The sequence below is a fragment of the Gracilinanus agilis genome, chromosome 2 (assembly GCF_016433145.1).
Source record: "Gracilinanus agilis isolate LMUSP501 chromosome 2, AgileGrace, whole genome shotgun sequence".
Taxonomy (NCBI): domain Eukaryota; kingdom Metazoa; phylum Chordata; class Mammalia; order Didelphimorphia; family Didelphidae; genus Gracilinanus; species Gracilinanus agilis.
This window is the reverse complement of record NC_058131.1, coordinates 479,729,402-479,748,839: the sequence shown is the minus strand read 5'-3', so window position 1 is coordinate 479,748,839 and position 19,438 is coordinate 479,729,402. Positions and strand designations below refer to the sequence as shown.

Below are 19,438 nucleotides of genomic sequence, written 5' to 3'. Positions count from 1 at the left end.
GTTTTTGATAAAAGTCAATTGATTTCCTATCAGAATGTAGACTAAAGATTGAAACTTAAGCCCACTGAAAGGCTATCCTATAAGTGTTTTTAATGTTTCATCTCTCTTCCCGAAATAAATAAGCTCATTCACTTAGTTTTTCCCATATATCAGTCATTTCAAAGAAAAATTTAGCACTGCCCAACACAACATTCTCTTTTCCTCTTCAAATCTTTTAATCAGATAACTTAATCATAACAGGCAAGATGAGTTGGAGAAACAAAAATGTGGCACTCTAGAAATCTGAAGTGATATGGTAATGTAGTCCTCTGACTCCAAGTATCTTACAGTATCAGTAGGTTTTAGAGTGATTTCCTGTGCCTCCATCAGAGTCCCCCAAAACATCTTTGTGCTAGTCAAATAAGTGACCATATTCAGCAGAAAAGTTTTCTAATTCTAAGGAGTTAAGAATATTAATTAGGCATTGCTTTTAAATACAGTTGCCTCCAAGTAAATTCAATAATTTTAACCCTTGAGTTGAGGTCTAAGCCAGAGTGGACTCAGTTACCTGAGCTTAGGCTCTATGAAAGAGGCATTTTTTTTTTTTCAGTTTTGCTATTCTCAGAATTTAATCTCAGGAGCCTTTGACTATAATACTTGCACATGAAACATCGAGGGAAGGTTGTATGGTATGTCAACATGAGCGTAACTTTTGCTGCTAATCATAATTTCTTTTTGACCTGGTTCTAGAGGTCCTCAAACCTGTGCAATGAGATTATTTATTGTTTTGATGTGATCTCAAAACAAAGCTATAAGTTGATGTGAGGAGGTGATAACCAACATTAACAAGAAATGACTTTCTCTTAGAAAGTTCAGTGCACATAGCAAAATTTTAAGTAATTTATATTTAATTTTAATGTTAATTTTTAAATTCCTAATTTTGTTAAGAACGTCGACTGGATATATGCAGCTCTCACATCTAGCCGAAATATGGTGTGAAAAACAGAAAAACTGCCCTCATCTAACTGTTATTAAGGGGAAAAAATTACCTGGGCAGCACTCTCATGTCTATTTTAATAATAAAAGGCTATTTTCCACCAGACTTCATTTGATTTGGGTGTTTTTTCTTCCTCTAATTCATCCTGCTCATAGCAAACTACCGAATACTCCCAATTTGATTAACAGGCCATTAGACAGCTGCCATCACAAAGAAACATTCCATGAACTGAAATTGTCATCAAAGAAAAAAAGACCAACTAAAATTCTAGTAAAAAGCAAGTTTATTAAATTTTGAAAATAATTTATTTGATCGATGCAGTCTATCTGGTCTATGTCTCCCCTATTCCTCAAAACAATGACCAGGAAGTAGGTCATTCATTTGCTTGCAAAGGCCATAATCTGTTCCTGGTTTGGAGAAAAACAAACAAATAAAAAGATCTAAAGGTAACACTGGTGATGAAACGATTCTAAACTAAAATCTATGATGTTACAAGGGAAGCGGATCAAAAGGCCAGTTTGGATTTTTTCCCCAATTCATCCTTCTGGGGCTTATTTATCTAGAAATGTGTGTGGGGCCAGAGGAATGCAGAGGCGTTCCAGCTACTTCAGTCCACAATAAAGCACTTGATTCAATGGCTTCCTCTCCTAAGCAGTAGCTAGGTATTGAAGCAGAGAGAAGAAAACTGGAGTTCAAATGGGGCCACTGACACTTCCTGGCTCTGTGACCTTGGGCAAACCACTTAACCAGTGTCTGCCTCGGTTTCCTTACCTATAAAATGGGGATCATAACAGCAGCAACTCCCCAAGGTCAATGGGAGGATAACATGAGATTAATGTTTGTGAAGTGATTCTCAACCTTTTAGCACTATAGAAATGTTCAGATTATAATTCTCCCCTAAGGTTGAGCTGATCTTTTGTCAGATCTATACAAGACTGAGCAGAAGGAAGGGAGACAATTCATCTCTCCTGACTCACTCCCATTAACAAGCTGACATCTCCTTAGCCAGTTTATGTATGGATGGGAACATGTTAAATATGACTCTTGTGAGAGGATGTATAGCCCCAGACATCCCCACCTCCCCCTGCCAGCCTGGGTCCCCCTCACTCCCCCAGCTCAAGGCCCACAGGGGAGCGGGGCTTACTTTGAGTGGAGAAACAGCATTTGTTGCCTGCAGGCCCCACGTCCTCAGCAGCACCAGAGGAGCAATGGTGGTGGAGTAAAGCCTCTTTAACAAGTCTGTGGCAGCAATGAGAGAGACGTTGTGGCGCTGCCTCTCTGTCTCATACTCTGTAAGGTGGCTCATGGAACCTACAGGGAAAAGAGGCGAATGCAATGGTCTGTTCCGTCCCGTGGTAAACTCAATTTAGCCCGGTGGGCTGACCTCCTGCCCACTATGGACATGCCAGAGAGGCCGCTCTGAATGCTCACCTAGATCCTTCCCGTTAAACGCAGCTGTGCTGAGGTGACGGACCAAGCTGGAAATATCCCCAAATCCCATGTTGACCCCCTGCCCTGCCAGGGGATGGACTCTGTGTGCTGCATCCCTAGACAGAAAGCAGAAAGCAGAAAGGTCTGGCCTCCTGTTCAGCCAGAGACAAAGCTGTGGTCCTCTCTCTCGATCCTTACCCAATGAGTGCGACTCGGGGTCGGACATACTCAACAGCATGCCCCATCCCGAGGGGGAACAGTGCTCGGCTTTGTGGGTCCACTTTGGCAACACTTGGAGGCAGCTGTCGGGCTGAGGACTTCGTGGGCTGCAAGAGGGTAAAAGCGTATTGCAGCACGGATCCGGCCGAGTCGATAAAGTCTGTGTGACTGGCATCACTCCACTGAACAGCAGCAAAAGCAAAACAGATTGGAATCTTGTCAGTGAGTATCAAGGGATTAAAACTCCATGAGAATCTGTCAGAGTCCCTCTACCAGAGCTAGGCACAGGGGCCAATGCAGCCTAGAACATGCCCAAACTGGTCCTTATCCCAAGATAAAATAAACACAATGAAAGTATCCTACATCCAGGCCAAGAATAACTTCCAAAAGAATGAGCAAGGTGCCCTAGAGATTATCTTGAGATCCATTCCAACTTGGGGCCACCTGGTGGCACAGTGGATCACTAGATTTGACATCAGGAAGGTACTGGGTTCAAATGTGGCCTCAGATACTTCCTGGCTGTGTGAACCTTGGCAAATCACTTACCCTCCTTTGTCTAGGCCTTCTGTCTTAACACATGACTAAGTGAGGGTATTAGAAAAACAAACCTAAAACCAGAAATCTATTCCAACTTCTCTGTACTCATCTATAAGGCCCTTCACTATAAATTGGTTTGAATTCATTAGTGGAATAAGGTAAGTCTAGAACCTCAGAAGCCATAAAACCCACCCTCTCATGGCTAGCATGTCCTCCAATACCCATAACCCCTAAATGGTCTGGAAGATAATGGAATGTCAGAGCAGCCCCTTATGATACATTAGGGTGGTTTAGCCTCAGACTCAGGTACTCAGATAACATACATGAATGTTCAAAATTAAGATGGCCTAGCCTTTTTTTAACCTTTACCTTCTATCTTAAAATTGATACTAAGTATTGGTTCCAAGGGTAAGAGAGGTAAGGGCTGGGCAATGGGAGTCAAGTCCAAACAGAGTAGTGCTGAACTCTTCACAGATTAAACCAACCTGATCCAAAACACTAGGAGTGCTAAGCTGATGCAAATCTGTAATAGGGAAGTTGCCTGGAGTTTCCATTTCTGCCTCTCCACCAAGCACAGAGGCAAAAACATCCAAGTTGGAAGGATCCTTGGAAGCCACTGGATCCAACTAAGTCTCTATTGCCCAGATTCAAAACCTAAAGGCCCAAGGAGTAGTAAAAATGACTTGTCCAAGGTCACAGCCCTAGAAGGCTACAAAATTATGATGAAAACTCAAGTTTCTTGAGTCTTACAAATGCTATTCCCTATACTACACTAACACACTGATAGGGGAAATGGGGAATGACGGGTCCTCCTTTTCTCATGATCAAAATCTACGTCATTACCACGTGTTATTATAACCACATCAGAAATACTCACAAAGGCAGCATTAATGGCATCCAGAAAATTTTCCTCCTCCATGCTGACCAGTTCAGCTGCATGCTCATGGGATGTGGACCACACCAAGGAACTCAAAGTATCTGAGAGCTGATTCAAATGTAACAAGAGTCAACATAAAAGCCTAGGAACAAATCAATCGATCAACTGACTGATGCCTGGAGGTTTCCAAGCGTAAGTTGAGACTCAAGGGAAAATAAAGACAGACAGACAGGAAAAGGGAAAAAGTATTCTCTCTTGCTCATTTCCTAAAGCTTTAGAAAAACGGCTAAGGTCAGGTGTGAGGGAAAGGAGAACCGTAACAAAGGCAGAAGGAAGCAAAATTTTGAAAGACCCTGAAGAAATGAGGACTCTTACCGGCAATAATGCAATGGGCCCAGAAGGAAGAAACCTCTGCCATGCCACATTGTTGTCAGTGGGCTGTAAGAGGAAGTAGGAAAACCCTATCAGAAGTACCTAGAATACTGCTTAAGTGGGAGCAGTTCCCAGATATCAGCTCAGAAACTTTACCTCACTTAAGTGCAAAGTAGCCACAACAGCTGACTGATCATAGGGCCAGCACACATTCTGGATTCCAGCAGCATGCCGCACCCCTGAGTTTTGACCATCTGCACCAATCTGCATGAGAACAAGAGCCAATTGAGTTCTTTTCAAGGGGGTTCCAACAAAGGGTCCATTTAATACAGATATGTTCAAATACCTTCAGGTAAAAGCAATTCCCAGAGCAATTTAAAAGCAGCTAGGTGGCTCAGTGGATAGAGCACCAGGCCTAGAGATGGGAGCCTGGGGCTCAAATCTGGCCTCATATACTTCCTAGCTGTGTGACTCTGGGCAATTCATTCCTCCTCCCCCACTCCCCTAATTGCCTAGCCCTTACACTTTTCTGCCTTGGGATCAATACTAAGATTCTAAGACACAAGAATTGTATTTATTAAATAAATACAAACAGTTCAGGAAGAGGTCACAATAGCTAACTCTGGTCCTCTTTGTTTCTCCCTCTATATTATTTTTCTTGAATTCATCAGCTCTGAATGATTCAACTATCATCTCTATGCACATGATTTTCAGATTTGAACAACCCTAACCTATTCTTGTGACCTCCAGTCTTACATCGCTGACTGCTTTAAGGAATATTTCAAACTGAATGTCTCATACACATCTTAAAACCAAATTGAACTCATTATCTTTACCCCCCCCCCCAACCCTCCACTCTTCCTAACTTCTCTATTACTCTCATGGGCACCACCACCCTCCCAGTGGTGTCCTATCAGACTGTTCATTCCCTCTTTCCCTCCATCCAATAATGTCCCAATTTCTATCATTTGTACCTTCCTAGCATCACTCCATATATGCCCCTTTCTCTTCTCTGATGCTGTTACCACTCCAGGGCAGGCCCTTATCACCTCATGCCCAGACTATTGCAATGGCCAGTGGCCTGAGCTTCCTGCCTCCCCTATTCCAATCTACCTGACCTTTTTTTAAAGGGGGAAGATTTTTTTTTTATTAGTTGCTGTTACATTGTCCTTCAGGAAGGACATATTTTCATATGAGGAAGCTTCATATTTTCTGCAGCCATCAAAGCTCTTGCAGAAGCATTTTGATAGCAAAGATATGGCTCTTGGGTCCACCATTCCATTAGAACCATTCATTCTATTAATATTAATTTTTGTCACAAATCTTACAGATGAAGGAGGGGTGCTTCTGGGTATTAATTCCACATTCTATTTTAAGGCTGTACATTAGGTTTTCATAAATTGCTCTTGGAAGTCTAAGGTCAGACTTGATCCTTGTTACCCTTTCATTCACTCAATTCCAGAGGCTCCCTATCACTGCCAGGATCAAATATAAAATCCTTTATTTGTCTTTTTAAAGCCCCTCAAACTCCAGTCCCTGACTTACTTCCAACTCCTGCAACCAATTTACTTCCTTGTGGAGCTGGGGTAGCACAAACTTCCCAGCCTTCTGACATTTCCTCTTCAGTTATAATCCACGGCAACCAATTTAATCCACAGTAAGCAGCTTAGAACCAAAACCACAGGAAAAGGCGAGGACAAGTACAAATTCTCAAGAAAAACAAAGTTTTAATTACCAACAATTTGGTCTGGAGCTGATGGCCATCAGCTAAAGTAATTTGAACCCATGGATTGGTATCTGTGTTGAAGAATGGACCAGGCCAGGTATAGCTAATGACTTTGCTTCTGTAGAGAACCTCCACCTGATCTGAGAGAGAAAAAAGAGAAATAAAAAGTACTAACAGAGAAACACATGAAGGCAATTCAACTCAACGAACATATTAAACATTTTGATACTAGGTACTGGATATACAAAGGCTGAAATGAAAGACTTCTTGCCATCAAGGGGCTTATGTTCAGCAATGGAAAGAGATAACATACTCAGAAAAATAAATACAAAGTAATTTGAAAGGAAAATGACCTTCACAACCATCTGAGTGGGATCAAAGATGTTTTAAGGAGGAAAAAGCAAAAGAAAACCACAACTAACATAAAAGTAATGTCCTAAGATAGCAGTCATGATCTTTAACTCCTAGTTATGAGCAGGAAAAAATGAAATGAAGGGACATTAATAACACTTAAGAAGGCACTGAAACCATGGACCAGGAAAGAAATATGCATGAGAGCTGGAAAACAATAGCTCAGCAATACAAAAGGCCAAGAACAGGGAGAAAGGGCAGAGCTAATGACCACCGCCACCACCTATAAGGACTGAAGCAAGGGGCTAGTGTCTGTGCCACATGATGGAGTCTTGGACAGACAAGTCTTCCAGTGCCAGAGGAGGCCAGAAACTTTTCTACCGCAGTCTGTACCACCAGATCCAATAAGACCAAGGAACAGAACCTGATGGATGCAGCTATCACCAAATAAGGCTGTGAAAGAGAATTCTTTACACTACTGTATATCCTGAGTTAATACTAACTTAAGTACCCCTACTTAGTACCTCACTAGGTTGAAGAAAGGATTAACTCCTCCAGGCTGCTTTTTAATTTAATTAACAAAAGATTAAATGCCCTACTTAGTACTAGGTGAGAAGCCTGCAAGGTACTTAGAGAATTAGACCCTTAGAAATTCAATCAGGCGGGAATCTGTGAATGTTTTTTTTTTAAATAAAAACTTTTACCTTCCATTCTGGAGTCAATACTGTGTATTGGCTCCAAGGCAGAAGAGTGTTAAGGGATAGGCAATGAGGGTTAAGTGACTTGCCCAGGGTCACACAGTTAGGAAGTGTCTGAAGCCAGATTTGAACCTAGGACTCCCATCACTAGGCCTGGCTCTCAATCCACTGAGCCACCCAGCTGCCCCTGTGAATCTTTTTGATGAGAACTTAACCTTCAGAAGGTGAGAATTCAATCCTATAAACATTGCCCCCTGGGCAGTGCTAGATAATTTGGAAACTGTGATTGGCCCCTGTTGAAGAGGGAAAGGGACAAGAAATCACCATAAAAAGCAAGCCCTAAACCCCTTCAGAGCAGATTATCTTTGAGAAGATAGCCTTAAGAGATTGTCTTCTGGAGATAGTCTTAAGATAGTCTTTGAGGGAGCTTCACTAGAGACCTCCTTGGATCGTGAGCTTAGAGCTCAGCTTCTACTTGTACTCTGACTCTTGGATTACTTCATTGGGTGGATAAAAAGCTGACCCCTTTCCTAGCTTTTGGAGAGACTAGCTTCCATTTTGGAGGAGGCCAGTGTGGTTACTCACTACCAGCCTTCCTGGTTGAAAGCTAATTAATCTCCTGGATTAAGCAGACCCAGAGCAAAACATTTAGGTTGATAGGATAGATAACTTCTCTATCCCCCTCACATTTCTCTTCTTTATTATTTCCTTTCTATTTGTAAATAAATTTCTGACTCAAGATATAATAAATACCGTCAACCACATAATTTCATATAATCATCGTTCCACCATTAATTTTAGCTTTTACAAGGCCACAAAGCTACCTGCATTTGGGAATACCAAACAAAGGAATGGAGAAAAAAATAACAGGCTGAAAAATGGATGAATGCCACCATTAATGAGGTAAGCACAGAAAAAAAAAAAAGATGTTTCTAAGTAGTGAATTAAAAAACTTTCCTTAGAGCACAAGTAAAAGGACTTGAAAAAGACATTCTCATCCAGTTTGGTGAAGTGACTTGATTACTATGTAAAGATAAATCCTAATAGGAAAAGGGAGAGATGTGGGTCCCCTCCTTTTTAAAGAACAATGCTGATGAGGGTTTTAGAAAAGACATATTATATGGATCTATGGCTGACCCTATAAAGGCTATTTATTTGGTCATGAAAAAACATGCTTATTTGAATAATATCATTGTTAGAGGATTTAGAGGTAACAGAAAACAAAATCAGGGAATATTTTAGAAATGCGGAAGCACTGAATCAAACTACCAATGAATAGAAAGATGATCAAAGAGAATTTAGATTCACCATGTTTAGAAAAGATGTAAAAAAAAAAAACATCCATTATGTATATGACAATAAGTTGGAAATTAAAGTAACACAGCCCACCAAAAGTATCCAGTAGCACTAGACAATTTTGGAGACAGCTGAGGTGGCTAAAACAGAGAGAACTGAAAAGCAAAAGTAGTGGCATTGGCCTTAATGGGACAGTCCCATCCAACAGGCACTGTTCTGTTCCCTATTCAGGGGGATCACACACATTTCATTTGTAAATGCTCTAAATTAGTGGGGTCAAATTCAAACAGAAATAGGGCTACTAGACTATACATAAGGATCCTTGCAAGTCACATACTGACTTAGAAAACAAAGCTGGGGTGGGGAGTGGGGATGGGGGTGGGTGCCTGGATGGCTCAGTGGATTGAGAGTCAGACCCAGAGATGGGAGGTGTCCTGGGTTCAAATCTGGCCTCAGACACTTCCTAAATATGTGACCCAGATTACCTAGCTCTTCCCCTTATATCTTAAGAGTTGTTACTAAGGCAGAAAGTAAAGGTTTAAAAAGAAAAAAGAAGACTCACTGAATAAGTAGATCGACCACACTGGTAGGGCTATGCAAGCCTATAACCTCTACCAGCCCAGAGCCAGGGAAAAACAAAAGGAGAAGATCACTTTGGACAGACCAGCAGCTTGACCATGCCCTGTGCTGCCACATAACACAGCCAAGAAACTGAGGTAAAGAACAAACAGGGGCGAGGAGTCAGTCCTGTGCAGCTACACTATACCCTACCACACCAAAGAAAGGAGTCTAGCATCCACAGTGCCAGGTCTGTCCAAGGAGTCACTTGTAGGCAGAAAAGGAGTCTAATAAAAGGACAACTACTCATTGTGGGAAGAGACTGAGATAGCTGTGAAGTCCAGCCCCAAGAGAAACCGAAAAAGGAGGCGTCAGAAAGTAAGCAAGAGAGAAGCATGAGGAAAAGGGAGTGAAGTTACCAGAGATCTCAGAAAGAAGAAAACTCAAAGACCTTGAGCAAAACAGAGACATTATTAATGACAGAAGGAAATTTGGCCTCCAGATCAGCTAAATGAATTCAGATATTGGGGCAGCTAGTAGCGCAGTGGAGAGAGTGCCAGGCCTGGACTCAGGAAGACCTGGATTCAAATGTGGCTGCAGATATCAACTAGCTGTGTGACCCTGGCTAAGTCACTTAACCCCAAATGCCTAGCCCTTACTATTTTTCTGTCTTGGAGTCAATAATTAATGACAATTCTAAGACAGAAGGTGAAAAGGGTTTTTTTGCATGTTTTTTTTTTTAATTCAGACATCTACGAATAAATAATGCAGGGCAAAAGAAAGTGAATCAATGCCTGTTAAGGCAGAGGCCCCTCAGGCTTTAGACGGAGAGCACAGAACCACAGTAGGATGCTCTGAATAGCTTAAAAGAGAAATACGAATTGTGAAAGTGAGGCAGAAATAATTGGCAGAATAGAAACACTTGAATCCATGGTGGTAAGCATCACCAAAGAAACAAAGGAAATAATTGAATGTGGGAATACACATACACAGAAGGTGACTGTAGAAGTCTAGGCATGAGAGGCTGAGGGTCTATAGGATAGACTCTATAAAAGGTGGCGATTGTGAGTGGAGTGAAGGGATATAATAAGAGATGCTGTGAGGATCTGACAAGAGACTGAATACAGGGTACAGGGTAAAGTCAGAGGATCCCTAGCTTATGAGCCTGGGTGACTGGAAGTGTGTTGGTGCCCTCAACAGTAAAAGGAAAGTCGAGGAGACAAGAGGGTTGTGGGGGAAGATGGTGAGGTCCATTTTAGATATGTTGGAGTTGAACTAACTAAGAGACCCTCAACTGGAAATATGCAAAAGGTAAAATTTGTCAATAGAACTTTTCCCACTAAGTGTCAGGACAATAAAAGACCGTTTGCCTTCCAACAGACGTATGAAAATATGAAAGAAGGTAGCTTCTTACCAGGGACAGCATCTAATTGTTTGGTGAGAGCAGACATAATGACATCATTCTCCACAATATATCCCATATCATCTAAATCATCTTTATCAAATGTTATTAGAGCTTCTGAGCAGGCATCCCAAACCTAGAAAAGTAATTGGAAAATGTTTATCAAGAAGCAGTAACACGGAGAAAATGCTGCCAATAAAAATTAAGTTTTGCTCTCTAAGCTGAAATGGTAAGTCTAGACCTTGCCTTAGTTCCACAGAAACTTATACCCACATGACATTTCCCAAAAGTCTTTCCTTAGTTAGGAAATATATAATGAGCCAGGAATTCCCTTGGGAAAGCTCTCCTTTGTAAGATTTAATCTGCACCATAGAAAAGTGCTAGAGTTGGAGTTGTATTCAAATTCTATTTCTAGCACTTTCTAAGCTATATAAAAACTGGCAAGTCATATTGCCTCTGTCTCAGTTTCCTCATAGGAAAAATAAGGATCCCATCTATAATACCTGCTTCCCAGTTTGGTTGTAAGGATTAAGTGAAACAATGTGTGTAAATCTTTGCAAATCTTAAAGCAGTGATTGTTATTATTAACAGAGATATAATTAATTTATAGCTAGCATTTATGTAATCCAGGAAGGAATCAAAACTAGTTTATGTTCCATTCTTTCTTCCATATACTAATACCATGAAAGACACATAGCCAGCTCACGGAGGCAGTGACTGAGGCACCTGCATCCGCCGAAAAGGTTTGTATCTCATGTTGCAGATGTGATCCCAGGCACCAAAACCTGGAAGAAAAAGGAGGATGTGAAGAACCGAGATGCTCAATCAATGACCAGGCCTCTTTCTCCTAGTGTGCCCCCTTTCCCTTCCTATTACCCAAAGACATTTTTGTCCTTTTTCTTCCATCTTTTCTTTCTTCCTTTAAAAAAAAAAACCAACAAAAAAATCTTAACCATCTGTCTTAGAATCAGGACTTTCTGTCTCCAGGCCTAGCTCTCTATCTATTGAGCCACCTGGCTTCCCCTCATCCTTTCCTGAACTAACAACTAGATGGAATGTTTTTTAATCAGTGTCCCTCCCACATCTCCAACCTCTGAAAAATAAAAACAAATCTTTTGGAGCTAGACCACCTGCCTTGTATTTTATGGAATAAACAAAAGCACTGAGGAAGAAAAACTCCTTTTGTTCACTTCTCCACTATTTCCTTCAAACTAGAAACTCTCTGGGCAAAGGCCATTTTGTTTGTGTTCCTTAGCATGTTGCCTGACCCACAGTGGAGGCTTAATGAATGTTTAGTGATTGTTTCCTTTGTGGCATGAGGTATATAATTGTGTGTGTTGCGACAGCCTTACATTTTCGAGTCTGAATGACAGACATTTTTTATTCATTTGATTTTGCTCACTATTTGGTTAGGTTAACATCTTTTGAGCATTTACCAGTATTACTGAGGAGACCTTCATTCCCAAATAGGAGAGTCTGGAGTAAATCATCATCTCCAAAAAAATCCCTCCTCCATTTGGACCTTATATAAATTACCCTCCACACTGATAAACACCTTTATCAAGCAAATATCTCTCTTTTTATGCCCTGCTTGACACTAATAATGAAAATTCTTGGTTCCACAAACTCCAAACAACTAAATTTACCTATGACCCAAGGGTCATCAGAAACACACAGGTAGACTATATATACCACATTTCGAGTGATGTATAATCAATGGCATACAATCATCAGTATTCCAGAAATGTATGATCAGAAAACTGGGCCAGGTAGGTAACGAGAAGGAGGACAAATGGACTCCCAAGTGTTGTACTGGTACACACAAAATGTAAAAAGGTTTACAGGAAGGCCCCTAAGGCACTGGATAGAACCTCTAGGGAGGATCTATGAAAGAACTGTTGGGCTGTTTGTACTGTGCAGCGAGGGAATGCCTAATGTGTGGTATCCCTACATATTCTTATATGTGCTTGGGCTGGCGTGCTCTCGCTCTCTCGTGCTCTCTCTCTACGCCTCCTCTCTCTCACACAGACACCAGAAACACACACACAGACACACACACACACAGTATGTGTGACCACTTAGTCCTCATAAAGGAACTGTGAAACAAGCTGTTACGGTAGGATTTTGCTAATGACACTGACATCATAATTAGTTCATAAACTTTTAGCACTTCCCATTCAGAATGAGCTAAATGTCCTAAAGAAGCAATAAAACCTATCTGATGATCCCAATTCAGTGCCAGGGTCCTGCAAGGTTGAGGTCACCAGGTCAAAGCATAAATAGCATCTGTACTCACTGCTAAGGAGAGTCGCTGAGCCAGGGGAAATGGAGCTGACTCTGTTGCTGTAAGTTTCTGGCAACTTCTCCAAAATTTTGTTTGAACCTGCTTCTAGTAATAGGATTTTCTTGTCATGAAAGTGAACACTGTGTCCTGAAAAAAGCCAACATTTTATTTCATTAGATTAAGATTAGTTAGATTAAGTTAAATTAAGATTAAGTTAAGATTAAGATAAATTAGATTAAGAACAATTATTTTCCTTTAAGACTAGACAAAAACCATTATTTCTAAGCTAGAGTCCTTCATGATGCAATGGTAAATATAAAAGTAATACCCCTGGAAGCAGTTAGGTGGCTCAGTGGATTGAGAGCCAGGCTCAGAGAAGAGGTTCAAAACTGACCTCAGACACTTCCCAGCTGTGTGACCCTGGGCAAGTCACTTGACCCCCATTGCCTAGCCCTTACCACTCTTCTGCCTTGGAGCCCAATACACAGTATTGTCTTCAAGATGGAAGGTAAGGGTTTAAAAAAAAAAAAGTAATATCCCTGCACTATCCCAGGCTATAATGGGCATTTACATTTCAATACATGAACCACCCTTCCCACAACTGTAAGGAACCCTCCAAGGCAATAAATTCCTTTTTTTTTTTTTTTTTTTTTGGTCTTCAAAGAAGGGAACAATAGGAAATTCCATCTAGCAAATGGAATGTATTTGAGATACCAAATACTACTGCAGGTCCTCTGAGAATCTGCAGCACCTACAACCTTTTTGTATTTAAGAATGAAGTAAATAAGTAGTATTCCGTATTTGATTCAAGGATCAGATATAGAGGAAATAAGAGCTGAAATCTGAGAAAAGGAGAGAGAACAAATCAAGACTGTAAGGGATCAGGGGCAGCTGGGTAGCTCAGTGGATTGAGAGCCAGGCCTAGAGATGGGAGGTCCTAGGTTCAAATCTGGCCTCAGATACCTCCTAGCTGTGTGACCCTGGGCAAGTCACCTGACCCCCATTGCCTAGGTCTTACCACTCTTCTGTCTTGGAGCCAATACACATTATTGACTCCAGGACGGAAGGTAAGGGTTTAAAAAAAAAAAAAAGACTGTAAGGGATCAAGGTATGTGAAAGGTACATTAAGGAAAATGCAAACTTGTTCATCTTGGAAGATGTATATAAAGTGAGGTAAGAAAGGAACACATTAGGATCAGCTAGGTGGTGCAGTAGATAAAATGTCAGGCCTGGAGTTGGGTTTAAGTCTGTACTCCAACACTTCTAAGATGTGTGACCCTGGGCAAGTCACTTGCCTAGCCATTGTCCTTCTCAGAGTTGTCACTGAGACAGAAAGTAAGAGTTTGCATATATATTGGGGGAAGTTTTCAAGCTAGGAGTACTCAACATTGATGAAAATCACAAGTCTGACCAAAAAGCCTGAATGTAACATTGTGAAGCCACTAATAGGCACCTTTCCATTCTGCAGGTAAATAAGCTCACCCATGTCCTGAGAGGAATGTCTTTTAATGTTTCCATAGGGTTGACTTCCCTATCTGCAAACAGACCCTTCTCTAGTAAAGAAGGCTTAAGACAGCCTACCTCCAGGCTCCTTTCCTTACAACTTCTCTCATTGTATTATCTATGTATTATCTACTGACCAGTTACCTTATTCTAAAAGGATATTGGGAGATAAAGACATTATGTGTCTCAGAGTAAAAGCAACCACTTGTTACAAGCATTTCCCAAACTGTGCATGAAACAATGTGAACAGGAGTTCAATGAAAAATTTTTAGTGCTAGCTCTATTTTCCTCTAAAATACTAAGCACTTCTGGGGGGCAGCTGGGTAGCTCAGTGGACTGAGAGCCAGGAGGTCCTAGGTTCAAATCTGGCCTTAAGACACTTCCCAGCTGTGTGACCCTGGGCAAGTCACTTGACCCCCATTGCCTACCCTTACCACTCTTCTGCCTTGGAGCCAATACACGGTATTTACTCCAAGATGAAAGGTAAGGGTTTAAAAAAAAGAAAAAGAAAAAAAAAGAGTAATTCTGCAAGCCAGAATTTAGGAGTTCTGCCCAAATTACTGGGAGAAGCACTTCAATACAGAAACATATTAATAGCTAATATTTACATAGTGCTTACTATGGGCCAAGCATTGTGCTAGCCACTTTACAATTATTATCTCATTTGATCCTCACAACCCTGGAAGGTAGGTATCACCATTTTACAGAAGGAGAACAGAGACAAAAAGAAGTTAAGTGACTTGTCCAGAGTCACACAGTTTGCATCTGAATTTGAACTCTAGTCTTCCAGACTCCAGCACCAGGATATACTAGACCTCATGATCACCTTCAACTCATTTTTACTCATTCCATAATATCCTTCTCATGGATCTCCAAGCCTAAAGTCTTGTCCTATTTTAATCCACAGTCTTTCCAGTTGCCCAAGTGATTTGCAGAAACTGATCAGACCATTCACATACACTCAGTCAATAAACTACAGTGGCTCCTTATTTCCTATAACATATATTCTCTATGGGGCAGGCAGATAAGTAGTCCGGGGAATAGAAGACTAGGCCTCGAGTTGGGAGGATCTATGTTCAAATATGGCCTCAGATGATCCTGGGCAAGTCATTTAACCTTGTTTGCCTCAGTTTCCTCATCTATAAAATGAGCTGGAAAAGGAAATGGCAAACCACTCCAGTATCTTTGCCAAAGAAAACCCAATAAAGAGTTGGACATGATTGAACAACAAAAATGGTCTGGCATTTAAAGTTCTTCACAATTCAGTCCCTTGCCGTTCAGTATCCTTCTAGATTACTCCCTTGCACACACTCCATGTTTCAGCCATATGGGCATACTTGCTATATATTCCGTACACAATTTCCATGTTCCATCTCCTCTCTGTGTCTTTATGCTGGCTGTCTTGCCAGCTGAGAGGCTCTTCCTTCTCACCTCTACCTCTTAGAATCCCTAGCTTCCTTCAAGACTCAGCTCCAAAGTCACTGCCTGCAGGACTCCTTTCCAGTGCCCCCATCTACTAATCCATTCCCCTCTAAAGTTATCTTCCAGCTACTCTGGGTAAACCTTGTGTGCATGTATATACACACAATCTTTTTAATGTACATGTCTCTCTCATTAGAATAGTAAACTCCCTGCAGGTGGGGAATGTGTTTCTTTGTATCCCCAGCACAGGGGATGCTTTCAACACTTTATAATTGCTTGCCGATTGGCTGATTAATTAGATGCATAATAAATGTTTGTTAAATTTACTGTATGCCCTTTTCCCAAAGGAATCTGAAATTCATTAGTGGAATGTGAAATCCATCTATAACCAAGGTGATGAGTGTCAGAAATGAAGAGATAATAAAAAAGAGTAACAATGATCACTGAGTTAGAGCTGGAAGGGATCTTAGAAATCATTTTATCCAATCTCATTTTACAGATGAGGAAATTGAGCCCCACAGAGGTTCAGTGACTTGCAAAGGTAGCAAGTGGCAAGGTCATTATTCAAATCCAGATGTTCTCCAGCATATGCTGTGTACCATGTTGGAGATTGTCTAGTCCAATTTCTTCATTTTTTTTAAACCCTTACCTTCCATCTTAGAATCAATACTGTGTATTGGTTCCAAGGCAGAAGAGTGGTAAGGGTAGGCAATGAGGGTTAAATGACTTGCCCAGGGTCACAGAGCCAGGAACTGTCTCAGACCAGATTTGAACCTAGGACCTCCCATCGCTAGACCTGGCTCTCAATCCACTGAGTCACCCAGTTGCCCCTAATTTCTTCATTTTAGATATAAGAAATAGGCCCAGAAAGAGGCCTTTTTTCCAGCTTTCCCAAAATCACATGGTGGAGAGGGGGAGGGGTGCAGCTCTGCCTGAGTCTCTCTGCCTTTCTAGTAACAAACTCTGGTGAGGGAGGGTGGCTGTGGGCCCATAGAGAGTGCTCTTTGTGCCATCTTTGGCACACATATCATAGGTTCACCATCACTGTACTATATTAATCTAAAGCATCAGTGTCAAAGCTAAAAAAAACTGTTATTAAGTTAGGTGTTGAAAAAATCTTCTCTAGAAGAACCATTGCCTAGTTCTTACCATTCTTCTGCCTTGGAAGCAAACACATTAATGATTCTAAGACTGAAGATAAATGTTTTTTAAATAACAAAAATAAATAACACATGATCCTATGATCCACAGGTTCAACAGAGCTGTTTTCACTGTTTCAGTGGACACCTTTTGGAAACTCTCCACTGGCAACTTTCTCCAAACTGGGGATTTCAACTTGTTTCCTCAAAATTTGCTATAAATACTGAATCAGAGCTAAAAGACTAACTTAAAACAAAGCATTTTTATTTGTGATGATAAAAATGTGTAACAATAATGTTACTGAAACATTTACCTTAAATCAATATATATTTATTAAGCACCTACTATGTGCCAGGTGGTATACTAGGTACTAAAGAGTATTAAAAAATGAAACCATTTCAAATTGGTTAGACTTTCTTAGTAGAAGCCTTTTAATTCCAGCTGAATGTAACTTATAAGCACCTTGGATAAAAGAGCAAATAGGGGAACTTAAGACCATATATGTAGGGCCAAGGTGTCCCTCAGGGTCATCTTTTGGGCTTTCTTTTCTTCTCCCTCTATGCTATTTCACATGATGATTTCATCTGCTCCCATGGATTTAATTACTATCTATATTCTGATGATTCTTACATCTACCTTTCCAGCCCCAATCTCTTCACTAACCTTTAAATATGCACCTCAAACTATTCAGATATCTCAAATTGGATGGCCAGTAGACATCTTAAATTCATTATGTTCACTACAGAATTCATTATTTCCACCCCACCCCACCAAACCCTTCCTGACTCCTATCTTCTCTATTACTGCAGAAGACAACTCATCCTCCCAATCCTTTAAGAATCAGTCATCTTGGACTCCTTACTATCTCTCACTCTCCCATATCCAATCTGTTGCCAATGTTTGTCCATTTCACCATTGCATCATCTCTCGAATACACTTCCTTCTTTCCTCTGGCCACCACTCTGGTAGAGGCCCTCATCTCCTTTCCCATCTTCTGGATTAGTATAACACTGTGCAGGGAGCTCTGTCTGTCTCAAGTTTCTTTTCCTCATGAATACCATTCTCCATTCTCCTAAAGGGATTTTCCTAAAGTGCAGGTCCAACTGTCACCCCTTCTACTCAGTAACTTCCAGTGGCTCCCTGTTGCGTTCAAGACCAAATACAAAATACATTGTTTGGCATTCAAAGACCTTTATAACCTAGCCCCCGTATACCTTTCCAGTCTTCTTACACCTTATTCCCCAATATGTTCTCTTCTATCCGATGAAACTTGCTTCTTGACTGTTCCATGAGGATCTGGGCATTTTCTCTGGTTGTCTCCCATACCTGGAATGCTCTCCTCCTCTCCCTTTTAATCCCAACCAAAATCCCATCTTTTACAGGAAGCCTTATCCCAACCCCTCTTAATTCTAGTGGCTTCCCTGTTAATTATTTCCAATTGGTCTTGTATGTAGCTTGTTTGTATAGCTTTGTCTGCATGTTACCTCACTCCTTGTGGACAAGAACTATCTTTACCACCTTCTGTATCTTCAGCCCTTAGCACATTGCAGGCTCCTAATAAATGTTTATTGACTGATTGGAAACCTATAATGGTATAGTGGAAAGCATGCTTGATTTTAAATCAGAGGTCCTGTGTTCAAACTGCAACTCTGACATTGAACTTAATGTGTGAACATGAATAAGTAAGTTCTGTGCCTGAATTTTCTAATTTATAAAAGAGAATAAAAAAATACTAACCAACCAATGGCCACTATGGCCTGTTCCAGCTCTAAATAAATGAGTTTTATGATTCTCTGAAAAAGAATGCATTCCCAAGAAATGCATGAATGTTACTCTGCAATGCACACAGTAGGGGCAGTGTGATCCTGTGGAAGAACAGAGATTGGGAGTCTGGAAAGCTGGGTTTGAGACCCTTCTCAAGAAATATTAAGTCTCTTGGACAAATCACACTTCACCTCTCTGAACCTTAATTTCCTAATCTGCAAAATGGGGCAAAAGAGGCAAAGGGCTAAAGCTGACTCTGACACTCATAAGTCTGGGCAATCTGCTGGGCCTCAGTTTTCTAATCTATAAAATGGGAGTGATAAGTATTGTACTACCTGCTTCGCTGAGTTAATTGCGAGGCTTAAATGAGACAACATAAAATTTTTAAAAATGCTTCAAAAACTGTTTCTCCGAGCATCCAAATGAAAGGCATTAAGGGATCCTCTCTCGATTCCCCAGTCTCGAGCTCTCCTCGCCCTGGGCTGCAATTACCCTCCACCCCGGGGGTGTCTTACCCAAGGCACAGGCCATGGCAGTCCCGACCATGCCCCCGCCAGCCACCACCACATCATAGACGGCCTGTCCCGGTCCTACCGAGCAGCTTAACCGTCTCAGGCCCGGCAGCCGCGGGCCTCCCAGAGTCGTTCCAGTGACAGCTAGAACACGAGTGAGCCGGACACAAGTAGCCATTGCTGGGGCTGCAGCAACTGGCCACTCCCCGTCCAGCGTCCCAGAATGCTTCCGGGGCGCCACCCACCAATCCCTAAGCTCTTTTCCGAAATTTAGCTCGTCAACATCTGCAACAGAAAGAAGAGGGGAAAAGGGAGTAGTGTAGCTTCTGCTCGGCCAATCAGAAGGCAGTTCTCATAATGTTCATTGGAT

General features: G+C 41.3%; 1 protein-coding gene across 1 annotated transcript; it reads right to left on the bottom strand.

Annotated features, from left to right (window-relative positions):
* Positions 1 to 1,243: 1,243 nt before the first annotated feature.
* Positions 1,244 to 19,246, bottom strand: COQ6 (coenzyme Q6, monooxygenase). The gene is made up of 12 exons (XM_044662070.1): positions 19,072 to 19,246; positions 12,740 to 12,874; positions 11,170 to 11,228; positions 10,456 to 10,579; positions 6,148 to 6,278; positions 4,569 to 4,676; positions 4,416 to 4,478; positions 4,041 to 4,148; positions 2,606 to 2,808; positions 2,408 to 2,523; positions 2,121 to 2,287; positions 1,244 to 1,383 (listed from the first exon to the last, which is right to left on the bottom strand). The coding sequence occupies exons 1-12, from the start codon at positions 19,244 to 19,246 to the stop codon at positions 1,354 to 1,356; spliced, it is 1,419 nt and encodes a 472-aa protein (XP_044518005.1). The 3' UTR covers positions 1,244 to 1,353.
* Between the last annotated feature and the right edge of the window lie 192 nt (positions 19,247 to 19,438).

What these genes read in the sequence shown, in the direction of transcription:
- COQ6 (XM_044662070.1), bottom strand. Translation starts at nt 19,246, where the DNA reads ATGGCTACTTGTGTCCGGCTCACTCGTGTTCTAGCTGTCACTGGAACG. An exon ending in ACAATTAGATGCTGTCCCTG is followed by an intron (nt 6,279 to 10,455) that starts GTAAGAAGCTAC and finishes TTTCTCTCTCAG; the next exon opens with ATCAGGTGGAGGTTCTCTAC. An exon ending in AGCTCCAGACCAAATTGTTG is followed by an intron (nt 4,677 to 6,147) that starts GTAATTAAAACT and finishes GTTCTCATGCAG; the next exon opens with ATTGGTGCAGATGGTCAAAA.